This window comes from Sander vitreus, chromosome 2, assembly GCF_031162955.1.
Source record: "Sander vitreus isolate 19-12246 chromosome 2, sanVit1, whole genome shotgun sequence".
NCBI classification, from domain to species: Eukaryota; Metazoa; Chordata; class Actinopteri; order Perciformes; family Percidae; genus Sander; species Sander vitreus.
Window position 1 is genome coordinate 9,392,800 of NC_135856.1, and position 19,190 is coordinate 9,411,989.

At 39.9% G+C, this 19,190-nt stretch overlaps 1 protein-coding gene across 1 annotated transcript in view; it reads left to right on the plus strand.

Annotated features, from left to right (window-relative positions):
* The window catches only part of grin2ab (glutamate receptor, ionotropic, N-methyl D-aspartate 2A, b), a 107,107-nt gene that overhangs the window by 78,108 nt on the left and 9,809 nt on the right, over window positions 1–19,190 (plus strand). Inside the window, exons 5-13 of the mRNA XM_078276358.1 lie at window positions 1,258–1,424; window positions 1,583–1,717; window positions 1,821–1,920; window positions 3,270–3,475; window positions 7,333–7,447; window positions 7,560–7,762; window positions 14,383–14,551; window positions 16,052–16,205; window positions 17,801–17,926. Coding sequence (XP_078132484.1) covers window positions 1,258–1,424; window positions 1,583–1,717; window positions 1,821–1,920; window positions 3,270–3,475; window positions 7,333–7,447; window positions 7,560–7,762; window positions 14,383–14,551; window positions 16,052–16,205; window positions 17,801–17,926 — 1,375 coding nt within the window. The remainder of the gene's footprint in view (window positions 1–1,257; window positions 1,425–1,582; window positions 1,718–1,820; window positions 1,921–3,269; window positions 3,476–7,332; window positions 7,448–7,559; window positions 7,763–14,382; window positions 14,552–16,051; window positions 16,206–17,800; window positions 17,927–19,190) is intronic.

The window sequence follows — 19,190 nt, forward strand, 5'->3', positions numbered from 1 at the left end:
TGGTGGGGGCAGAGAGACATGAGCTGACAGCTGATTCTCAATGTGTGTTTTTGAGGGCTTTGATGTTTAATATGTCACGTTCTTTGATGCCCTCTGTGGAGGGGGGTGCATGTATGTGTGCATATGGTGGTGTGTGTGTGTGTGTGTGTGTGTGTGTGTGTGTGTGAGAGTGAAAAAGAGGGACCTTGTATGGAGGTTTGATGTTTGTGTCTTTTTTAGTTTTTCTCCCAAGAGTCTCACTTCTTTTCTACCTCTTTCTGCAGCAGGTATCTCAATCTTACTCACAAGACTGGAACATTTTTCTCCCTCTTATTCTCCTCTTCTGCCTTTTCTTTTTCTCCCTGTCTACTCCTCCTCTCTCCTCTCTGGTGGATGGGCTGTGTCGCTGTCTATTTGTTGTGCCCCTACAGGGAAACTCGGCTTACACTTTAGGCAAACATACATTCTGCAATCATTAGCAACTTATTTCACACTCACTTTGGGTTTCATTCAGTTTAATAGCTGCTTTGGTTTTGGTAATGCTTACTGCTGCCGCTTACTCTCACGCTGACCCCCAGATTCCCTCCAACACTGCGACTAAATGATTTAACTGTACATGGCATTGAAAATGAATGCTGGAACATTTGAAGCCACAGTTTATAGAGGATATCCTCTTGACTTCAAATCAGACTGCTAGAAAATGACAACGTATTTTTTTGCAGTTAATTTACCACAGAGAGATTAGGTTCAGCATTAATGACTGTAATTTATTTTTTTCTGTGTTATATTTTAAACATTGAGCCAGTTCTACAAAACAGAACCAGACAAGATGAGCAAGCAATTTGAGTATCGGTATTTGGCTCAATTAGGTTTTCAGACAATGCAGGGCTGTTATATTGTCTACGGAGGGTCAAAGTGTATCAAACCTGTGAGTTATGAGGCAGTTATCTCTGACAATTAGGGCCCTCCTGTTGCCAGCAGTCAATCTCTTGCAGTGTAGTCTAACTTGTTGACTGAATCTCTCAGTATCTCTTCCTCTCTTACCCATTTTCTCTCGTTCATTTCTCTAACGCTCATACTCTTATCTCCGCCGCTCTCAGGGTCTGACTCACTGATTGAAAATGGTTTTAATTCTACTGGGTTTTTTAGTCTGATTTGCATTCACTCACTCACTCACTCACTCACTCCAGCTCTTACTTTCTTTCTTTTCTGCAATTAATTCAGTTCCTCAGAAAAATCAGCTGACTGTCACTGCTGCTGGCCTGTGTGTCGTTGCAGGATGAGAAGTCCACTTTCTTCCAGTTCGGCGCGGCTTTGCAGCAGGAGGCTTTGCTCATGCTTTCCATCATGGAGGAATATGACTGGCATATTTTTTCTATCGTCACTTCCAAGTTCCCCGGTTACCAGGATTTCATCAGCACACTGAAGATAACCGTGGATCACAGGTAGTGAATACTCTCCTCCACATGTGCACACAGATACGTACATGTACACGCACACCCACACACACACACACACACACACATTTGTTTTCATCCTTAACCTTTATTTACGGCAGCTGACAAGATTAGGTCTTGTATTATTTTATGGTGTATTGTTACAGCTTTGTGCGCTGGGACCTGCAGAGTGTGGTGACTCTAGATGCCGTAGATGGCGACCCAAACTCTAAATCACACATTGCCCTCAAGAGGATCCAGAGTCCCGTTATACTCCTGTACTGCTCCAAGGATGAGGCTGTGTACGTGTCTTTAATTTTCTTTTGCTGTTTCTGTTTCACAGTCATACACTGGCAAATTTCTGTAATGAATCTTTATTAACTCTCTGACTCTATTCCTCGTCAGGTATATACTCGAGGAAGCTCGGTCCTTGGGCCTGATAGGAGCTGGTTACATTTGGATTGTGTCCAGTCTCACCACTGGCAACCCAGACTTTACCCCTGAGGTAGAGAGGCCCCATATGTAGTAACAGGTGGCCACTTTTGAGTGGTATGACAAGACAAGCGCTGTTTTTGATTCCAAGCTGTTGCAGGTCATCTGCTACCTCTCCTGTATATAACTTATCTCCTTTATTCTCTATAGCTAATAGGAAATACAGCATTAAATAAATACTGAAATTCTGAAGGAATCATCTCTAAAGCTTAGTAATCAGCATGTTATATCTGGTTTGCGTAATACATACATACAAAATTCAAAGTGTAAAAAAGACTATTTGTCATTTTATACGGGGTGCCGGACTATTTTGCAGTTTCCAGTTAACCAGCGGAGATTTCAGGTAGTTACTGCTCCCCGCCAAGGAATAGTTTGACACATCACACAACCTGTTTTTACACTTTTTTCTTTGTTTTGATTAAACTGACAAGATTGTATTTCCTCATGCTTACAGTCTTTGTGCTAAAATAATTGTACTTAATCTTAATCTGTCCATCATATTTAGGGGACACATTTGAGAGTGGTATCAATCTTTTCATCCAACGAAGTAAATAAGAATATTACCCAAGATGTCAAACTATTCCTTTGAGCCATAAGCTTAAGCCAAACAAATCATGGTGACATGATATCATTCATGTCATGTTTTTAGTTTACTGTTTTGTTTAAATTCTTCTCTCTCTATCTAAAAACATTTGCTCAGCCCCTAAATAGGATGTTTGACAGCAATACACTTTTACTCTCAAAATGTGAGGCAGCAAGGTAACTATTATCCAAATAGGATATAGATATGTGTATAAATAATTCAAAGTTTAATCAGCTCAAATGTTCCCTCAAATTAACACTGGGAACATACCCAATGTTTGCTTACCTTTTCTCAAAAGCCTTTCATGTGATTATTTTCATCCTTTCCTTGTCCATCATTCTCAATCCCTATTTGTGTTGGGTTTTTATGCCTTTGTTTACTTTTCTAGACAAAGATCCGATTCAACATTTAGTGCCAAATTAAAATGTAAAAACAAAGTATTGTCGGTAGATTGATAGACTGGTGTGCTGGCATCTTTTTATGTTTGCTCAGTCTGTTTTAGAGAGATAAACTTAGTGAGCTATTTAGTTTCTCAATTCTTTCATTTTGACAGTTTCAAGATGTAGGCAATACTTGACCAAGCAATTCAAGTCTGTGGGCATACAGTCTGCTCACACTTATTTAAAAGCCAGATATGAAATATTTCTGGAAGGCCCACGACACCTATAAATCATCTGCTTGACACTTTTGAGCGATACATATGGATGTTCAAAATTAGGGTAGAAAAATGTCAAATTGAATATTATACACTTCTCAGATCTCCTTTTCTTTCCTCTCAGGTGTTTCCCCTGGGTATGATCTCTGTGTCTTATGACGACTGGGAATACCCGCTGGATACGCGGGTACGGGATGGGGTGGGCATCATTTCATCCGCAGCCACTTCCATGCTGCGGGAGAAGGGGGAGCTGCCAGAGGCCCAGAGCAGCTGCTACAGCACACCATCAGACAGGAGCCCGGGGAAGCTCCCACCTAGTGCCCTGCGCAGGTCTGTATGTGTGTGCATGTGTGTGAGTGTGAGGAGATCGAGGTCTAGGGACTTGCATAACTCTGTTTGTCTTTGTAGCTGAGTGTTAAGCAGTGTTACATACAGTAAGTCTTTTTAAAGTAATAATGAGAGGGACAGAAAGGAGAAAGAAAACGGAGACGACAGCAGTGTAAAACATTGCGATGTCTAATAACATTTAACACTATTAGCTGTTGTGTACATTGCTGCTCGGTGTATGAGCTCACTCTGCTGCTGAGAGAACTTGAACTTCAGGCGGAACTCTGTGTTGTTGCTGCTCTGTGTTAACTACAGCCTAGTATGTGTCTGGTGTGTGTGTATTCATGTGTATTACTGTGTGTGCACCTTACTTCACATGATTGGATTCACTGCCATTAAGTCAGGATTAAAGCAGCTTTTACTAGCTTTGTTCTCTCGCTCTGTTTTTTTGTTGTTACGCGGCTCTGTGGGTGGCACGTATGTGTTGGTAGGTGTGTGTGTGTGTGTGTGTGTGTGTGTGTGTGTGTGTGTGTGTGTGTGTGTGTGTGTGTGTGTGTGTGTGTGTGTACACCCACATATGCATACCAGTATGTGTGTACGTACTTTTCTCTGAAGTCTCTTTGATGAGGAAACAGTCAAATTCTTCAATCAAAAAGGGGGAACAAATGGGCACATGTAGCATACATGCAGGCATATTTATACTGAACATCCACGACTACAAAAGCACAGATAAAGAACCTGTTAGTGTTTCTTGTCAAGGTTTTTTGGTGTGAGATTTTGACTACATCTTGAATATGAGGCATTCAGTGGCTAACATATGAGTATTAATTCAGAAATTATATATATATATATATATATATATAAATGACTAAATGACTCTTGCGCCCAACGCAAATCTAAAATGGGTTGGCCTGAAGTAGCTACATTACTCATAGGTGTGGTTTGGGCGTAACGTTCAATAAACCAATCAGAGCAAGTTCATTCCCTAATTTACCAACGTGAGTCTGTGGAGGGAAAAGTCCGCTGTGCGTAAATAGGAATGATACATGCGTCGGTGTACAAAGTCAATTGCGCTGGGTGCAAGATAGGGCCCACAGTGTGATTTTTACCATTATGGCTTTATTATCCAATTTCTCTCTCTTATTAGCCCATTGCAGTATACATCAAAGCATATATAATACCGCTGTTGTTGACAGGTTGATCCAATAGAAGTCAGACCTCAGTAGGAGCTCAAACCTTTTTTTCGGAACAATCTTTTTTCTTTCTGTCAGAGGTACCTCATTTGTCCCACTAACTTTTTAGATATAATTTGCATATTTGTCAAAACAACTGCAGCCAATTTTGGGGTTATTAAACTGACAGTTTAGATTTCCCTACCCTGATTTGGAAGTGGTGAGTCAGTGATCAGAATTCTGCATACATTAGTCTAGATACAATCTTGCCGCAGTGTGCACATAAACAACGTGAGGTGGAGAGGAATAGGACAACATAATCTGGCACTTAAAAGACACTATTAGGTCTTTATTTAGGTTTGTCCTGGTACTACATTTCAAAAGGTTATTCTATTTGATGGAACCATTGTACCATGCAAACCCCTAAGCGGTCTCTTGTTTTTTTCTGAAAAGATGCTCCCTGCCATAATACAGAATGAGGAAAGAGCCTCCCTTCCTTCTTAATTCATACTTTTAGAAAGTGCTCACACAATGACTGCCCAGGTCTTCCAATAATAGTAAAATGTTCTGCACATAGTAGTAAAGGGAGCCACATTTTAAAAATGGCAATTACAAAAGCAGTTTTTTTATTTTCCTGCAATGCGGCTGCTGCTATTAAAACCGGCATTGAAGTTTTAGTTAATGCAAATAATTTTGCATACAGTAATTTAGAAATCATTGAACCCCTTTTTAATGTGGCTGTACATTTTGTTTTGTTAACATCACAATGGATCACAAAATTACATGAATATACATGAGAATGTAAATCTGAATATATGTATAGTATAATCTTCCTGATTTACATGCCTCAAAAACACACCAGCCTATTACATTTAGATCAAAAATATTTTTTCAACAATGGTTACAAACCTGAAATAGGAGGAGACAGCAGTTTCCCAGAATAGACTGCAACATTGTTTCCGCTATATGTATTCAGCTGTGGCAATGCACAGTGACAAGGGCATCACCTGCTGCATCATGAAGATTTTTCAAACACAAAAATACATATTTGTTTTGACATGTCACTAATAGTCAAAACATTGTAACCTATAAAGACAAAGGCAGGTTCAGTTATTCAGCACAGAAGTGTCTCTTATGTGTAACTTTATAGGTTTATGTTTAATTATTTGTTTTTGCTGTGAGAGGGTAAACCCATAGCAGAGTTTGGTATTTTTGCAGTGCATGCATGCGAGGGGAGACAGGGACCTTTTATTTACTCTTTACTCTGTGTGAGTGGAGCCTGCTTCGAAAGAGCACAGGCCTGTTTCTAAGTCTTTGTAATAACAGATGATTAATGTACCTCTCTCTAATCCACTGTCCAACAACAATATTTATGTCAACTCTTATACCTCTCCTGCAGATGAGACGACATAAAATCTCACCTGTTTGAGTTAGAGTGTAATTATCGTAGTTTTCACACGCAGGCCGCATGCTCAACAGCAATCAAACAATTATCTTTATGCATCTTGACTTCCTGTTTAATATTTGAGTTTATGCATGAACCCCTCATTGCCCTGTGCCCTGCTCACATTAAAAACAGAAGTGTATTTTAGCGTCTGTCTTTAAATTATTGTTTTAGAATAATGACGCTATTAATCTGTGAATACTTAAAGCATCTTTTGAATGCTTCTATTAAATGTGTGTTGACATAAACGATAGTAAGAATTATTAGTTAGCTCTTTATATATATATAAAAGTGGACTATTGCGCCAAATTCCAAAAGTTTTCTAAAGTAGATGTAAAACTGCAAACCTTTGACCTTTGAAATATTCTATTTTAGTCAGATGAAATTTCAGTCGTATAGCATTACACAACAAACCGTGTTTGACACCGTGTCAAAATGAATCAAACCATTTGTAATAAGACGGAACACATGGCATCTAAGAAAAAGTATTGTCTGTTTTGAGCTGCTGTCCCTCTTGTGATTTGGTCTTTTTAGCAAACTTCCTTAGACAGGCCTCTTTTCCCCCTTGTGGGAATTAATGCTATTATCCCAGTCTTAACACTCAGAACATACTGCCTTCTGAAAATTATTTAACTGGAGTGAGTGTATTCTTAATCCCATATCACTGTGTGTGTGTGTGTGTGTGTGTGTGTGTGTGTGTGTGTGTGTGTGTGTGTGTGTGTGTGTGTGTGTGTGTGTGTGTGTGTGTGTGTGTGTGTGTGTGTGTGTGTGTGTGTGTGTGTGTGTGTGTGTGATACTGTTTCATTTACTCCTCTCTACAGCTTCACTTTAAGTGTGTAAATGTTTCAGCAAAAGATATGTTTGCGTATGCAAGATAACTACAGTGAGTAACAGAGTGAGGGCAGCCGTGTTGCACCAGTGCCTTGTCTTTCAGGCGTTTATCTGTGGAGAAATCAATGCAGAATGTTGATGGGAGAGATATGTGGCCTCTGACTCTTTCCCCTCCTACACACAAAGGGATGCTCACACACACGTACACACTCAGGCATGCATGCACACACAGTGGGTGAAGACAGCATTGATTTGAAGAGGATACTCTTGCAGTGATTATAGAGTGCTTAACTTGTTATTTCAAATGTATCTGCTCTTGTGCACACATACTCACAAACACTCAAACAGATGCAAAACAAAAGCAAATAACAGCTTCCTACTCTCTCTCTCTCTTTTTGTCCCATTTGTTTCAGACACATGATGCATGTATGGAATGAAGGGCGTGACTTATCCTTTACTCCAGATGGTTACCAGGCCAACCCCAAATTGGTTGTCATCGTCCTGAATAGTGAAAGGAAGTGGGAGAAGGTAACAATTGAACACTGGTTTTGCAAAAGAGCACGGAAATAAAAAAAAGTAAAAACACTTTAATTAAGATGGCTATCCCTGATTTTGTTTGTGTGTGTTTGCATACACACAGATGGGCCGTTGGGAGAATGGGACGCTGGCGTTGATGTTCCCAGTGTGGCCGAGGTATAACTCCTACGGGGATGAGGATGCAGATGAAAACCATCTCTCAATCGTCACCCTGGAGGAGAAACCTTTTGTCATTGTCGACAACGTGGACATCCTCACCGGCACCTGCATGAGAAACTCTGTGCCCTGCCGCAAGCATGTCAAAAAGTAAGTAGATATACACTCAATATGAACAAATATACAGCACCTACCCATTGCTCAAGAGCTTTGTAAGCGACACACATGCTCAATGTTACTGAGAAAAGGCTGACAATCCCTGAACTTGAGTTGGTTCAGGAGGTGAGGCAGGCACTTGATCTCAGGAAGGCATTTGGCACTCAATTAGTTCCCCTGTAATATATCTACTTTTACTTTTTCAGTAGAAGAAATGAATAGAATCACACCTCTCAAACCATTCTCAATTTGTCTAAGAAAATACACGTCAATCAGGGGCCCCTTGCTTGTCCACTTTTGTTCTACAAGGATCTATACTGGGCCCACTCATTTTTACTTTATATAATAATGACTCACCATCTGTTTGTCCTCAAGACTGAAATTCAAATGTATGTGGCTGACAATGTAATGTATTCGCATGGTGGTGCTGAAACACAAGTTGCAAGATACTCTAGATCTCTCAAATGCAACAAGCCACGGGCATGCCCTCTATATCCGAAGCCACCAGGTAGCTTTCTCTCTGGTTTTATTAATGGAACGCAGGGACGTCACTAGGATTGAAAGACAGGATGGGCTTAGCCCCGAGGCTATGCAAAAATTTCCCTTGCAAAATCTTACTTACAAACTCTAAAGTTAGCTTTTAGATACATCAAAGCTGCATGGGGGGGATTTACTTAGGCCAGACTGTGCTCCTGCTGAGTTCTTCTTTAGGCTAAGACTATCTATCTGCCCGTGTAAATGTGTGGTAAAATAATACCATACCTAATTCCTCTCTCTGTTAGATAAGTTGCAGGTCAAAATTAGACTATTTAATTACTAGGGGTGTAACGATACACATATTCGTATTGAACCGTTCGGTACGAGGCTTTCGGTTAGGTGCGCATTACAAACTGAACGATTCGTTGGACTAATCCTATTTCATTTTTTTTAAAAGTGCTTAAATTATGTGAAATATAATGTTCTCAGTGCCGCTGCACTCAACAAGGCAGCCCAAATGACGAAACAGGCAACATGTTGTCTGTCCTTCCCACTCCTAAAGAAAAACACACTACTCCAGTCAGGCATGATATGCTGAACTAGCTTGTTGCAATATGGTTGACAAGGATTTAAAGTATGTCTAAATTTAATAACCTGATGGCGAGATGAATACAAGTTCTAGTATGTATGTATGTATGCTCATATATAGCCTAGTCTACATTTAGGCAACATCTACATACTTGTTTAATTTATTACAGCAAAGGAATGCAGAAAGTTAAGTTGGTCAGAATCAAGCATATATAATAAATATCATGAAATAATTTAGTTTAGGCTATGCCTTGGTGCCTCTCTCTCCTAAAAAATATCTTCCAGTATCCATTTGTTCAATGAATTGAAGGATATATTGGTACAATAGCATTAACAGTGACACTGAGAAAGCAGACTATATTAATGGTAAAGAATAGAGAGCTTCGGATACCTTACTAGGCAAGCTATTTCTTGTATTTCACTCATTTACACTAGCTAGACTATTGTTTTCTATAGCCAACTAAAATATTCCTTTATCTTTACCTCAAGTAAATGTAGCTGAAGTGAAGCAAGTAAAAGTCATTAACAACAACTTACAATTTCACTCTGTAGGCCTATCACTTACTGTGTGTGCGGTAGCAAGTCCAGACCAAAGATTTGCGACGAGACAAGATAAATCCTCTGCCATTGACTCTTTGTACTTCTGTCTAACTTTCGACTTTCCGGCTTTTTTGTAGCTGGATATATTATTTGTTGTTTCTACTTATGAATTTGGATAATGTTAATGATAGTGAGATATTTGCTACAGTTGCATTTTGAGTGATAAATCGGCGAAACAACATTTTATATCTCTGATTTACTGTTTTGTTCTAATGCTGCCTGCCGCTTTCTCTCTCTTCAGTAACTCTCTACCTCGCTCGTCCACATACCGTTACCGTGCAAGCGGCCGCTCGTAAGCCTCTCTCTAAAACACTGCCATTTCCACCAGTTGACAGTTCGTGAAATAAAAATAAAACAGACTGCAGTGCACGACGACACCAACAGATGAATGGTGAAGGAAAATTGATTCCACGTAGTGAGTGATACAGAGTGCACTGTAAAAAAATAAAAATAATCTATAATCTAATCTATAATCTATATGTATAATTTATTATTATTATTTGGGAGGTCTTAGGAACATTTTGGGGTAGCTTCAGCTCCCCTAAAATAGGCCTAACGACGTCCCTGATGGAACGTATGACCCCCCCTTTGCTGCTAGTTAATACTAAACTCAATGGTCCATGTTACAACTTGGTCGTCACTCTGCATTTTCTTTACTAAAACAAATGGGTCGTGTGTAGCCCCAGATGTTTTTTATCAGGGGAAAGGATGCTTGTATTTAAATCAAATTCATTGCAGCTAATTTCAGATTCATATATAACCACTCCACATGTCAGCTGAGGCAGCCAAGATGTACATCAGTGATGATTTTCCCACACATTGTATTGTTTGTTGTTGTAGAGGAGTAAAACTCTATTCCACCTTCTGTCAGAGACTTTAACGCATACCAGCAAAATAGTTATCATTTGGTTCATGGATAATCACTTCTGTCAGCATTAATAATTAATTGCTCTCTGTTGCTGTCAGCTCGCTAATGCCAATCTGTCGTTCTACTTGATTTTTCTTTCTGCTACCACTGTAATTGCATGTGTTGCCCATTGTGCTCTTTGTTTCATTGTTCCATTAATTCAGTGAGATTTGTGTGTTGTTTTAGATGTCCTGAACATGTTGCTTGTTTTAAATTTTAATTTACAGTGAAAACCATTTATCTGAATTTCTGTGGTTTCACTTGTTGACATTTTTAGATGGCAATTTCATGCTGTTTAAAACATTTCAGATACAGATATAAAATTGAAGAGGGCAGGGTTTCCAGTCTCTACTCCAAACTTCTCTTACTTGGATTACAGGACTGACAGTTAGTTAATAAAAGCAGAATATCTTTGGGTTTTAGACAGTAGGGTGGACAAAACAAGAAGTCTTCCCCTTTGGCTTTATCAATAATGAAACTAATGATTAGATTCAGCCAACTCGAAAGTACCTCTTGGAAATTTCAAAAAGGGGAATTGAAACCACATAAATTCATTGTTCAAGCATTCATTAGAGATTACAGTTCACAATTAGGTGTTTAGTTGCTTATAAGGTACAAATCTTTATAGCCTTTTTTGGCTTCCATACCAAGGATGAAAATCAGCCTTTTGGCTGACTCTGGCACATTTACAGTTATGGCAATGAATGTGCAGTGTTTCTCTTAAACAACAAACAAATAAATTATATAAATACATAAATCCCAGCCTGAGCTGTACCTTGAAACAGAAAATGAAAGAATGTTTCATATGGGACACAGCCCAACCTTTTGTTATTTCCCATCTGGACTACTACAACTCCCACCAAGCCAGGCTCGTAAAATATTCTGTTCAGCAGCTACAAACCATCCAAAAGGCTACAGCCTGCCCTGTCTGCAACCTCCCTAAGTTCTCCTTTGTCGCCTCCCCATTTGTATTGCCACCCACCCCCTCTCCTCCCTCCTCCAGTGGCTGCTGGTGGCTGGTCACATCAAATTCTGAATTCTGGTCCTGGCATTCAAGGCTCCTCAGGGAGTTGCACGCGCATATCTGCAGGCTATGGTCTATGCGTACTCGCCAGCCTGTACTCTGTGCTCTGCTACAACCGGTCACTTAGTTATCCAATCCCCGCGGTTGCTACGTCATTGTTTCACCTGGCCTTGACTCTTCTTTCTACAGCTCCCCAATAGTGACATGTCCTTCCCACTCCAGGTGGAACAGCAGAATTACTCTATAAACCTTCTATTGTAAAAAATGCCTCTCACCCCTCAATATTGCCATTTCCCATATCCTCAGTCGCATATGCTATTTGCAAAACATCCCTTGTATCTGTATACTTAGACTTTTCTAATCTTATTTTTAGCATATCTTTATCAGACATGATCACATCAGGATCGCAGGAATATTTTGTTGTGTTATCAGTGCACTAAGTTACTTGGGATAACAGTATCAGCTTATAGAATGGAAATGTTTCACAACTTCATATTGACTTCATCAAATGTCATTGTTTTTATGCTTATATATATATATATAGACAGTATTTTCCCACCTCACCACTTACCACCTCCCTGCATATATATCACTTTCTCCACTGCAACAATATCAGTGGGCTGAATGGCTTCAATCATCCTGTGAAACTACATTTAATATAGACAATTCATCATATAGAAGATTCATTTAGGCATTTTTATTTATGATTTCAGATTTTGATTGTGATTTTTGTCACATCATTTATACTTTAAGATTTCAGATCAGTTCAGTGCGTTTCTACATGTATGACGTATGCTTTTGAAAATCAGCCCAGCAAATAACTTTAGAGCCTTCTTCAACAGCAACTCGTCAAACATTACAATGGACTTTTCTCTTTGAAAAAAAACTTTAAAAGGCATTTTTATAGTGGTTGAAATATGGTGCAGCCATTCACGAGTGTGTAAACAGTACAGAGATATTTTTCAAATAGTCAGTGAAAGTAAAACTTACTCAAAGAAACTTCCCTTGAATTTTTTGACATCTTAGGTTTTGCTCCAATTATCAGCTATGAATGGACACCGCAATGACAAGCATGACAATATCTTTGTTTCTCTCTGCTAATTTCTACAATTTAGCTCACATCTGAGCTAATTTGTAAACAGCCAGTTCAGAGTACATACGAATTAATCATAATTGCTGCAGGTTTATTTGCCACTGGCTCAGTATCTGGCTGTATCAGCATTGTGCTTCTGGTTGATCACTTGGCCACAACACAGTCCAAATGCACAACTAAAATCCATCTTTTCTCAAGTATTCTTCTTTTTCTTCGTAGGATAGCAATTAGGATAAGATAAAATAGGATGAGATAATCATTGCTAGCCACATGGAAAGTGCAAAAAACTCAACTGTAATTACTCTCTTTGAAGATTTATTTACCTTTTTTTGACCTTTGAATCCACCATATTAAAAACTTTTGTGTGAGATGGACTTGAGACGAGGAGATGCAACACAATCATTGAGTTTCTGACCCATGTAGTCACGACATCGCAGCACTGTAGGCATGGACAATTAGGTGACTGAATCACAGCGCATGGGAAGTTTAACTTGTGACCCGATTTCTTAACCTTTCTCTGCAGCGAGCAAGTCTGAGGTCAACAGGTCAAGATGATTAGTCTCTTCTGGGCTGTCGTTTTCTGTGTCAAACCATCCATGTGTCCATACATGCTCACATACATCCAACCATCCATAAGTGCTGCATACAATGTCTACATTTTTCATTGCACTCTTAAGTAGTACATTACAAATAATTGCTACATATACTCAGTCACTACTTGGCTACTTATTTGTGTGCAGTTGTTTTTATAAAAGCACGACATGAATCAAACAGTTAGTCTGTTGTTGTCGCTGTGTGTGTGTGTGTGTGTGTGTGTGTGTGTGTGTGTGTGTGTGTGTGTGTGTGTGTGTGTGTGTGTGTGTGTGTGTGTGTTTACATAGTGACATAAGGACACAGAGAGTGCTCAGCTGGGAAGAGCTAATGTGTACATTATGTGTGCATTAGAACACCTGGGGCACATACTGTACATACACAGACTCACACACATGCACGTATGTATGAATAAAATGCTCTTTCTCTCCCTCTTTCTCTCAGACACACACATTCTCACACGCACATCGTGTTGTGCTGCAGATACAGTTGACTGCTGCTAAAAATATATTTTAATCCTTTGATGATTCAGTTCTTTGACAGTCGCTCTCTGTGTGTGAATCTCTCAGTTCTTTAAGAACTTTCTCTTGAATCGGAGTCGGCTAAAATGGCAAGTGAATAGGTCATAGAGTTACTGTTCCAATCCATACATGCTTCAGTACATCAGAGATGGATGACATGGGAGCGGAATAAAGTTTTCATGGTAATACTTGGTAGAGTTTAATAGATTATGAGTATCAGTTGATCCAGCAATGCAGTTTAGTTCACATCTCCAAGGTCCACGGGGAGGGCTGTCAGAAAGATTTATTTAAACATCTGTTTCCATTCTGTGCATCCTGTCTGTATGGCTGCGGTGTGTATGTACAGTAGGTAGGCTGTGAGTTTTAGAGAAGTACCTCCTTTCGGACATAATCGGTAAAACCCACAGGAGTATGGGAAAAAGACAGCTTAAAGGAATGAGAAGACAGACAAGGGGAAGGACAGCTGATATTTTAATCATGTGAGTTGGTTGTTCTGCAGAGCCCAGCTCTATTTAAAGCCCGGCAGCATCTGTTCAATACCCATGTGTTTTCAGGCACCTGAGGGAAACACATACACACACTCACAAACTCCATACAAGCGCTCTCTGCCCTTCAGCAGTATTTATGGTTACTCTGCACTGTCATAATTCTAGTTTTACAGTTTGATGGAACCACCAGATGTGGAGCGAGCAGGCGGCAAAAGTACAGTTACACTCACACTCCACACAATCGTCTATATAACACTGAAATGTCTTCTTAATATAAAATATTTGACCTAATTGTTGATTGTGTGTGTGTGTGTGTGTGTTGCAGTAACAGCACATCAGGAGGTTCCTACATTAAGCAGTGCTGCAAAGGTTTCTGCATTGACATTCTAAAGAAGATAGCTAGGAACGTCAAGTTCACTTATGACCTGTACCTGGTCACAAATGGAAAACACGGAAAGAAGATCAACAATGTGTGGAACGGCATGGTTGGAGAGGTACTTCCTACTTGTCTGTCTCTTACTACAATACCATATCAGTCTGTCTCTCTGACTTTCTATGTAATTACTGGAAAATATGCTAATTTAGTTAGATGAGAAGATTGATACCACAAAGCTACAGAATGCAGCCAATTAGCTTAGCTTAGCATAAAGCCTGGAAACGGGGAAACCTCTAACCTGGTTCCGTCCAGCTGTTGGCAGTAACGTCACATCAACAGTAAAGGACATACATGAGCGTGGCATTGATCCTCTTGTCTAAGTCTCGGCAAAAAAGCAAATAAATGTGCAATATTTAAAATATTTATTTATTAAAATGGCACATTAGATATCATTATCACATATGCTTGTTCCTTCCTTTACTTAGACTCTACATGGAGTTATTATTAAATGTAATGATTAAAGGCTGGTGATAAAGCTTGTTTTAACAATTCCCTTCCCTGTCTTTGGCACTGAGCTGTAAACCCATTTGTTCCTACTAGAGAAAGGATGTGTTTTTAGACAACAATGGAGGCCTGTGGCACGAAGGAATAAGCTACAGTATATCAGGCTTAAGATACAGAGACAATACTTCTTAGAAGAATCAATTCATTGTTGGTTTTGCTCTTTTCATGAGATTTGTTGCCTTTTTAGAAAAATATGGAATATCGCCAGACTTATGCTTGTTGTAAACACCACCACCAAACCTGAACGCACAGGATTGGAAGCTGCTATCACTCCTAAATTGACTCACACATCTTTTAATACACATTGGGACTTATTGTATATCATTGTTTGATTCTAAAGTAGGAGTAATAAAGGTTTATGTTTTCAAATATGATCACTTGTGAGGCACTACACTCTTTTTACCATAATTTATATGGTCAGTAATATTTCTTATTTCTTTATTAAATTCCATACAAATAACTATTTACGAGTACAGATTACAAGCTCTTCACAGAGCAGGATACCTTGATGCTCACTTGATCACTATCATTTCTGGACATTACTTATTCAAGATCCGATGAAATTAAAACTAAGTGCTTTCACAGTAAAGTCCCTAAAGGTTGAACGTGATACATAAAATGCCTGATAATGAAAGCTGACAATATGATCCATAGTTTGTGGTAATGTTTATGAGAGCAGACCACTAGGAGACAATTAGACAATTAAACCTGAAAAAGAAACAACATTTTACTGCGTACTAAAAACTACATCTTTATGTGAAGAATGCCATCTGTCAGAATACATTCAAACACCCAGAAATGGTGGCACAATGAAAACAACAGCTGTATTTTTACTTTTCATCTGATATGGCTGAAAATGCCCTGCAACTATAGCTGACATGCTGAGCTTATACCCTCAGTCACTGTGATATTTCACATCCCAAAAAAAAAGAAGGAACATATTAAAGACGGATTCTATGATGTTGTCTAAATATTCACAGAGCGCGTTATATTTCTGTCAGTGTAGGTAGTGAGTTATGCACCCACTGTAACTATTCTATTCTCTGTCTACCAGGTGGTGTATAAGAAGGCGGTGATGGCAGTCGGTTCATTGACCATCAATGAGGAGAGGTCAGAGGCCATTGACTTCTCTGTGCCCTTTGTAGAGACTGGCATCAGTGTCATGGTGTCACGTAGCAATGGGACCGTCTCTCCTTCTGCCTTCCTCGGTAAATCTATCTTTCTCTTTGTATTCCTTGACCATACTTTTTTCTTTTTTCTTCTTTTTCCTCTGTCTGTCCCCCAGTGAGACAACTGGGAGCAAAAAAAGGGAGGTGCTCACATGTTGGCAAAATCCTGCACACAAAATGGAATATTTTATTCAGACAATGTATGCTGACCAAAATCCACTTGTACTCTGACTGTATCTGGGCCTCAACACCATAAGCACATTAATATTTCTAGCAGAATGGAGGAAGTGGAGTGTGCCAGCTGTTTTTTAAAAAGTCAGCTCAGACAAGGCATTCTTGATAATATTCTCTCCTCATCTCTCCTCCTCCGCCTCCTATTCCTCTCCTCCAGTTGTTCACATGACTAGAAACTGAAGCGCTCCTCTGTGCTTGCCTAATGTCTTGTATTGTCATTCGAGCGAGACAGGGAACGAGGGGATGTTTTGGACCGTGCGTGTGTTGGTCCCTGTGTATCAAGCCATGTGTCAGTATGTGAGTATGTGTAAGGGGGGGGGGGGGGGGGTGTGATACTGCACAAATATATTAGGACGTTTGCGTATTGAATAGTGTGAGAGAATGAATGTGCTTTGGGCATATATATGTTAAGGGGTGACTGTCTTGTGTGTGTGTATTTACTGTAGATGAAAGCACATTAAATGCATGTGTGTGACTGTGTTGAGCCTGCACCAGGGTATCAGTGATGGTTCAGTATCTCTCACATTCATATTAAAGGCACCTCAGTGCACAATCTCTCAGGGATGGCTAACCCTGGCAGTCACATACTTAGACATACAGTGAGACACACACACACACACACACACACACACACACACACACACACACACACAATTTGTCTGGGTCCAATGTCTCTGGCACTCATCCCACTCTCTGAACTCCTGCCCTGCTACACACCAAACACACACACACACACACACACACACACACACACACACACACACACACACACACACACACACACACACACACACACACACACACACACACACGCACAGATCACAAACACACACACACACACACACACACACACACAAGCACAGATCACACACAAATAGATCACATACACATGCCCACAGCAGGGCACATCAGATCACTCGGATTTTGATTCTTCTCTCTCCCCCTCTGTCTTTCTCTCCTCTCTCTCTCTCTCTCTCCCCTCTTCCTCTACCATCTCCCCCGCCCCAGGCCTCTCCCTCTCTCAGCTCTCATCCAAGGGAATAATGAGAAATATGGAAATGTGCTCCGTCAAACTCTCTGTGACTAACTCTCCCTCTCCTCCCCTCCTTTCTCACACCGTCTGTCTCCCTTCCTCCCCTCTCTGTGTCTTCACTATCGTCTGGTCCTCACTTCATCTCTTTTTCTCTGTCTCCTTTATTTTTCCGACTCTCTGTCTCCTCTTTCTCTCCACCCCTCACTTTTTTACGCATCTCCTGCTCCTCCACTGTGTCTCATATACTCAATTTCGCTTTAACTCTGTGTGTGTGTGTGTGTGTGTGTGTGTGTGTGTGTGTGTGTGTGTGTGTGTGTGTGTGTGTGTGTGTGTCCCCTGTCCCCCCCCCCCCTCTCTCCCCTCTCAGAGCCCTTCAGTGCATCAGTTTGGGTGATGATGTTTGTGATGCTGCTCATTGTCACAGCCATCGCCGTCTTCCTCTTTGAGTTTGTCAGTCCGCTGGGCTTCAACCGCAACTTGGCCCAAGGCAAAGGTAGGCTTACACACACACAATCAGGAATATGACACCAATCGTTTCTCCCAGGAGCAAGAAGCAAAGATCCTAGCTTCCCCTGGAGCAAAAAGAAGTGACCTTTTATTACCCCGACTTTAGACGTTTCACTTCGTGTTACACAGCATTAACAATTCTCTCCTAAAGCTAGTCACATCATCAAAAAATAAAAAAACAGCACCTGGAGCTGCCCTGCTTGTTGTAAATTGGAGATTAATGATGTGATCACACAGAATTACATTTTAGATTAATTTAACATTTTAATGACCTAAAGGTCGATCCAGGTGTGCAAGGGAATTTTTCTTTAATCACACCTGAACATAGTTCCGTATTTTTTTTCCTAAATTTTCACTTTACACACTGATTGAACAACAAATGTAAAATGTTTTATAACTACATTTTCTTTTACAAATAATGTGTTTCACCTCCAGGAGAACAGTGTATCTTTATGAGAATAGTCCAACATTGTCGGGAAATACACTTATTGGCTTTCTTGATGAGAGTTAGATGAGAAGATTGATACCACTCTACTGTCTGTACGATAAGCGATATGAAGCTGGTTTGCTTAGCGCTCAGCACAAAGGCTGGAAACAGGTGGAAACAGCTGGCGCGCTTCCGTCCAAAGATAACATAATCAGTCTACCGGCACCTCTAAAGCATACTAATTAACATGTTATATCTGATTTGTTTAATCTGTGCAAAACTGAGAAGTAAAAACATTTTGGATTATGTGGCAGACTATTTCTTAGCAGGGAGCAGTAACTTCCTGGAGTCCGCTGTCACTATGTGATTGCAGGCAACCTTTCTCAATTACTTTTTCAATATTTACTGTACATAATTGAGATTGGCATGAGATCAAGTTGTGTTCTCTTTCCTTTTTTTTCTTTGTTGTGTTGCAGTGGTGCAACTTACCAATTATGACCCTGTTTGAAATAAACCGTCCTGTTTTCAAGTGAAAGTGAATGACAGTTGAACCTCTTGACTTGCGTTTTGTGGTGTGTTTCAGGTGCAAATGACTGCATGCAGCATCACAGTAGCAGGTCTAAATCTCGTTTTTTTTTTCTTCTTCTCTCCATAATATAAGTCTAAAAGGCATGAACAAAAAGTCAATAATACTGTCACATTATATTTACAATGTCACCCCTCTGGAGGAAGCATGATGCCCTCAAACTGGATCATAAAACTCTTTGTTTTAACTTCACTTTTGGAAGTTTGTTTGTAGTTAAAAAGATGGTGACATGCATAG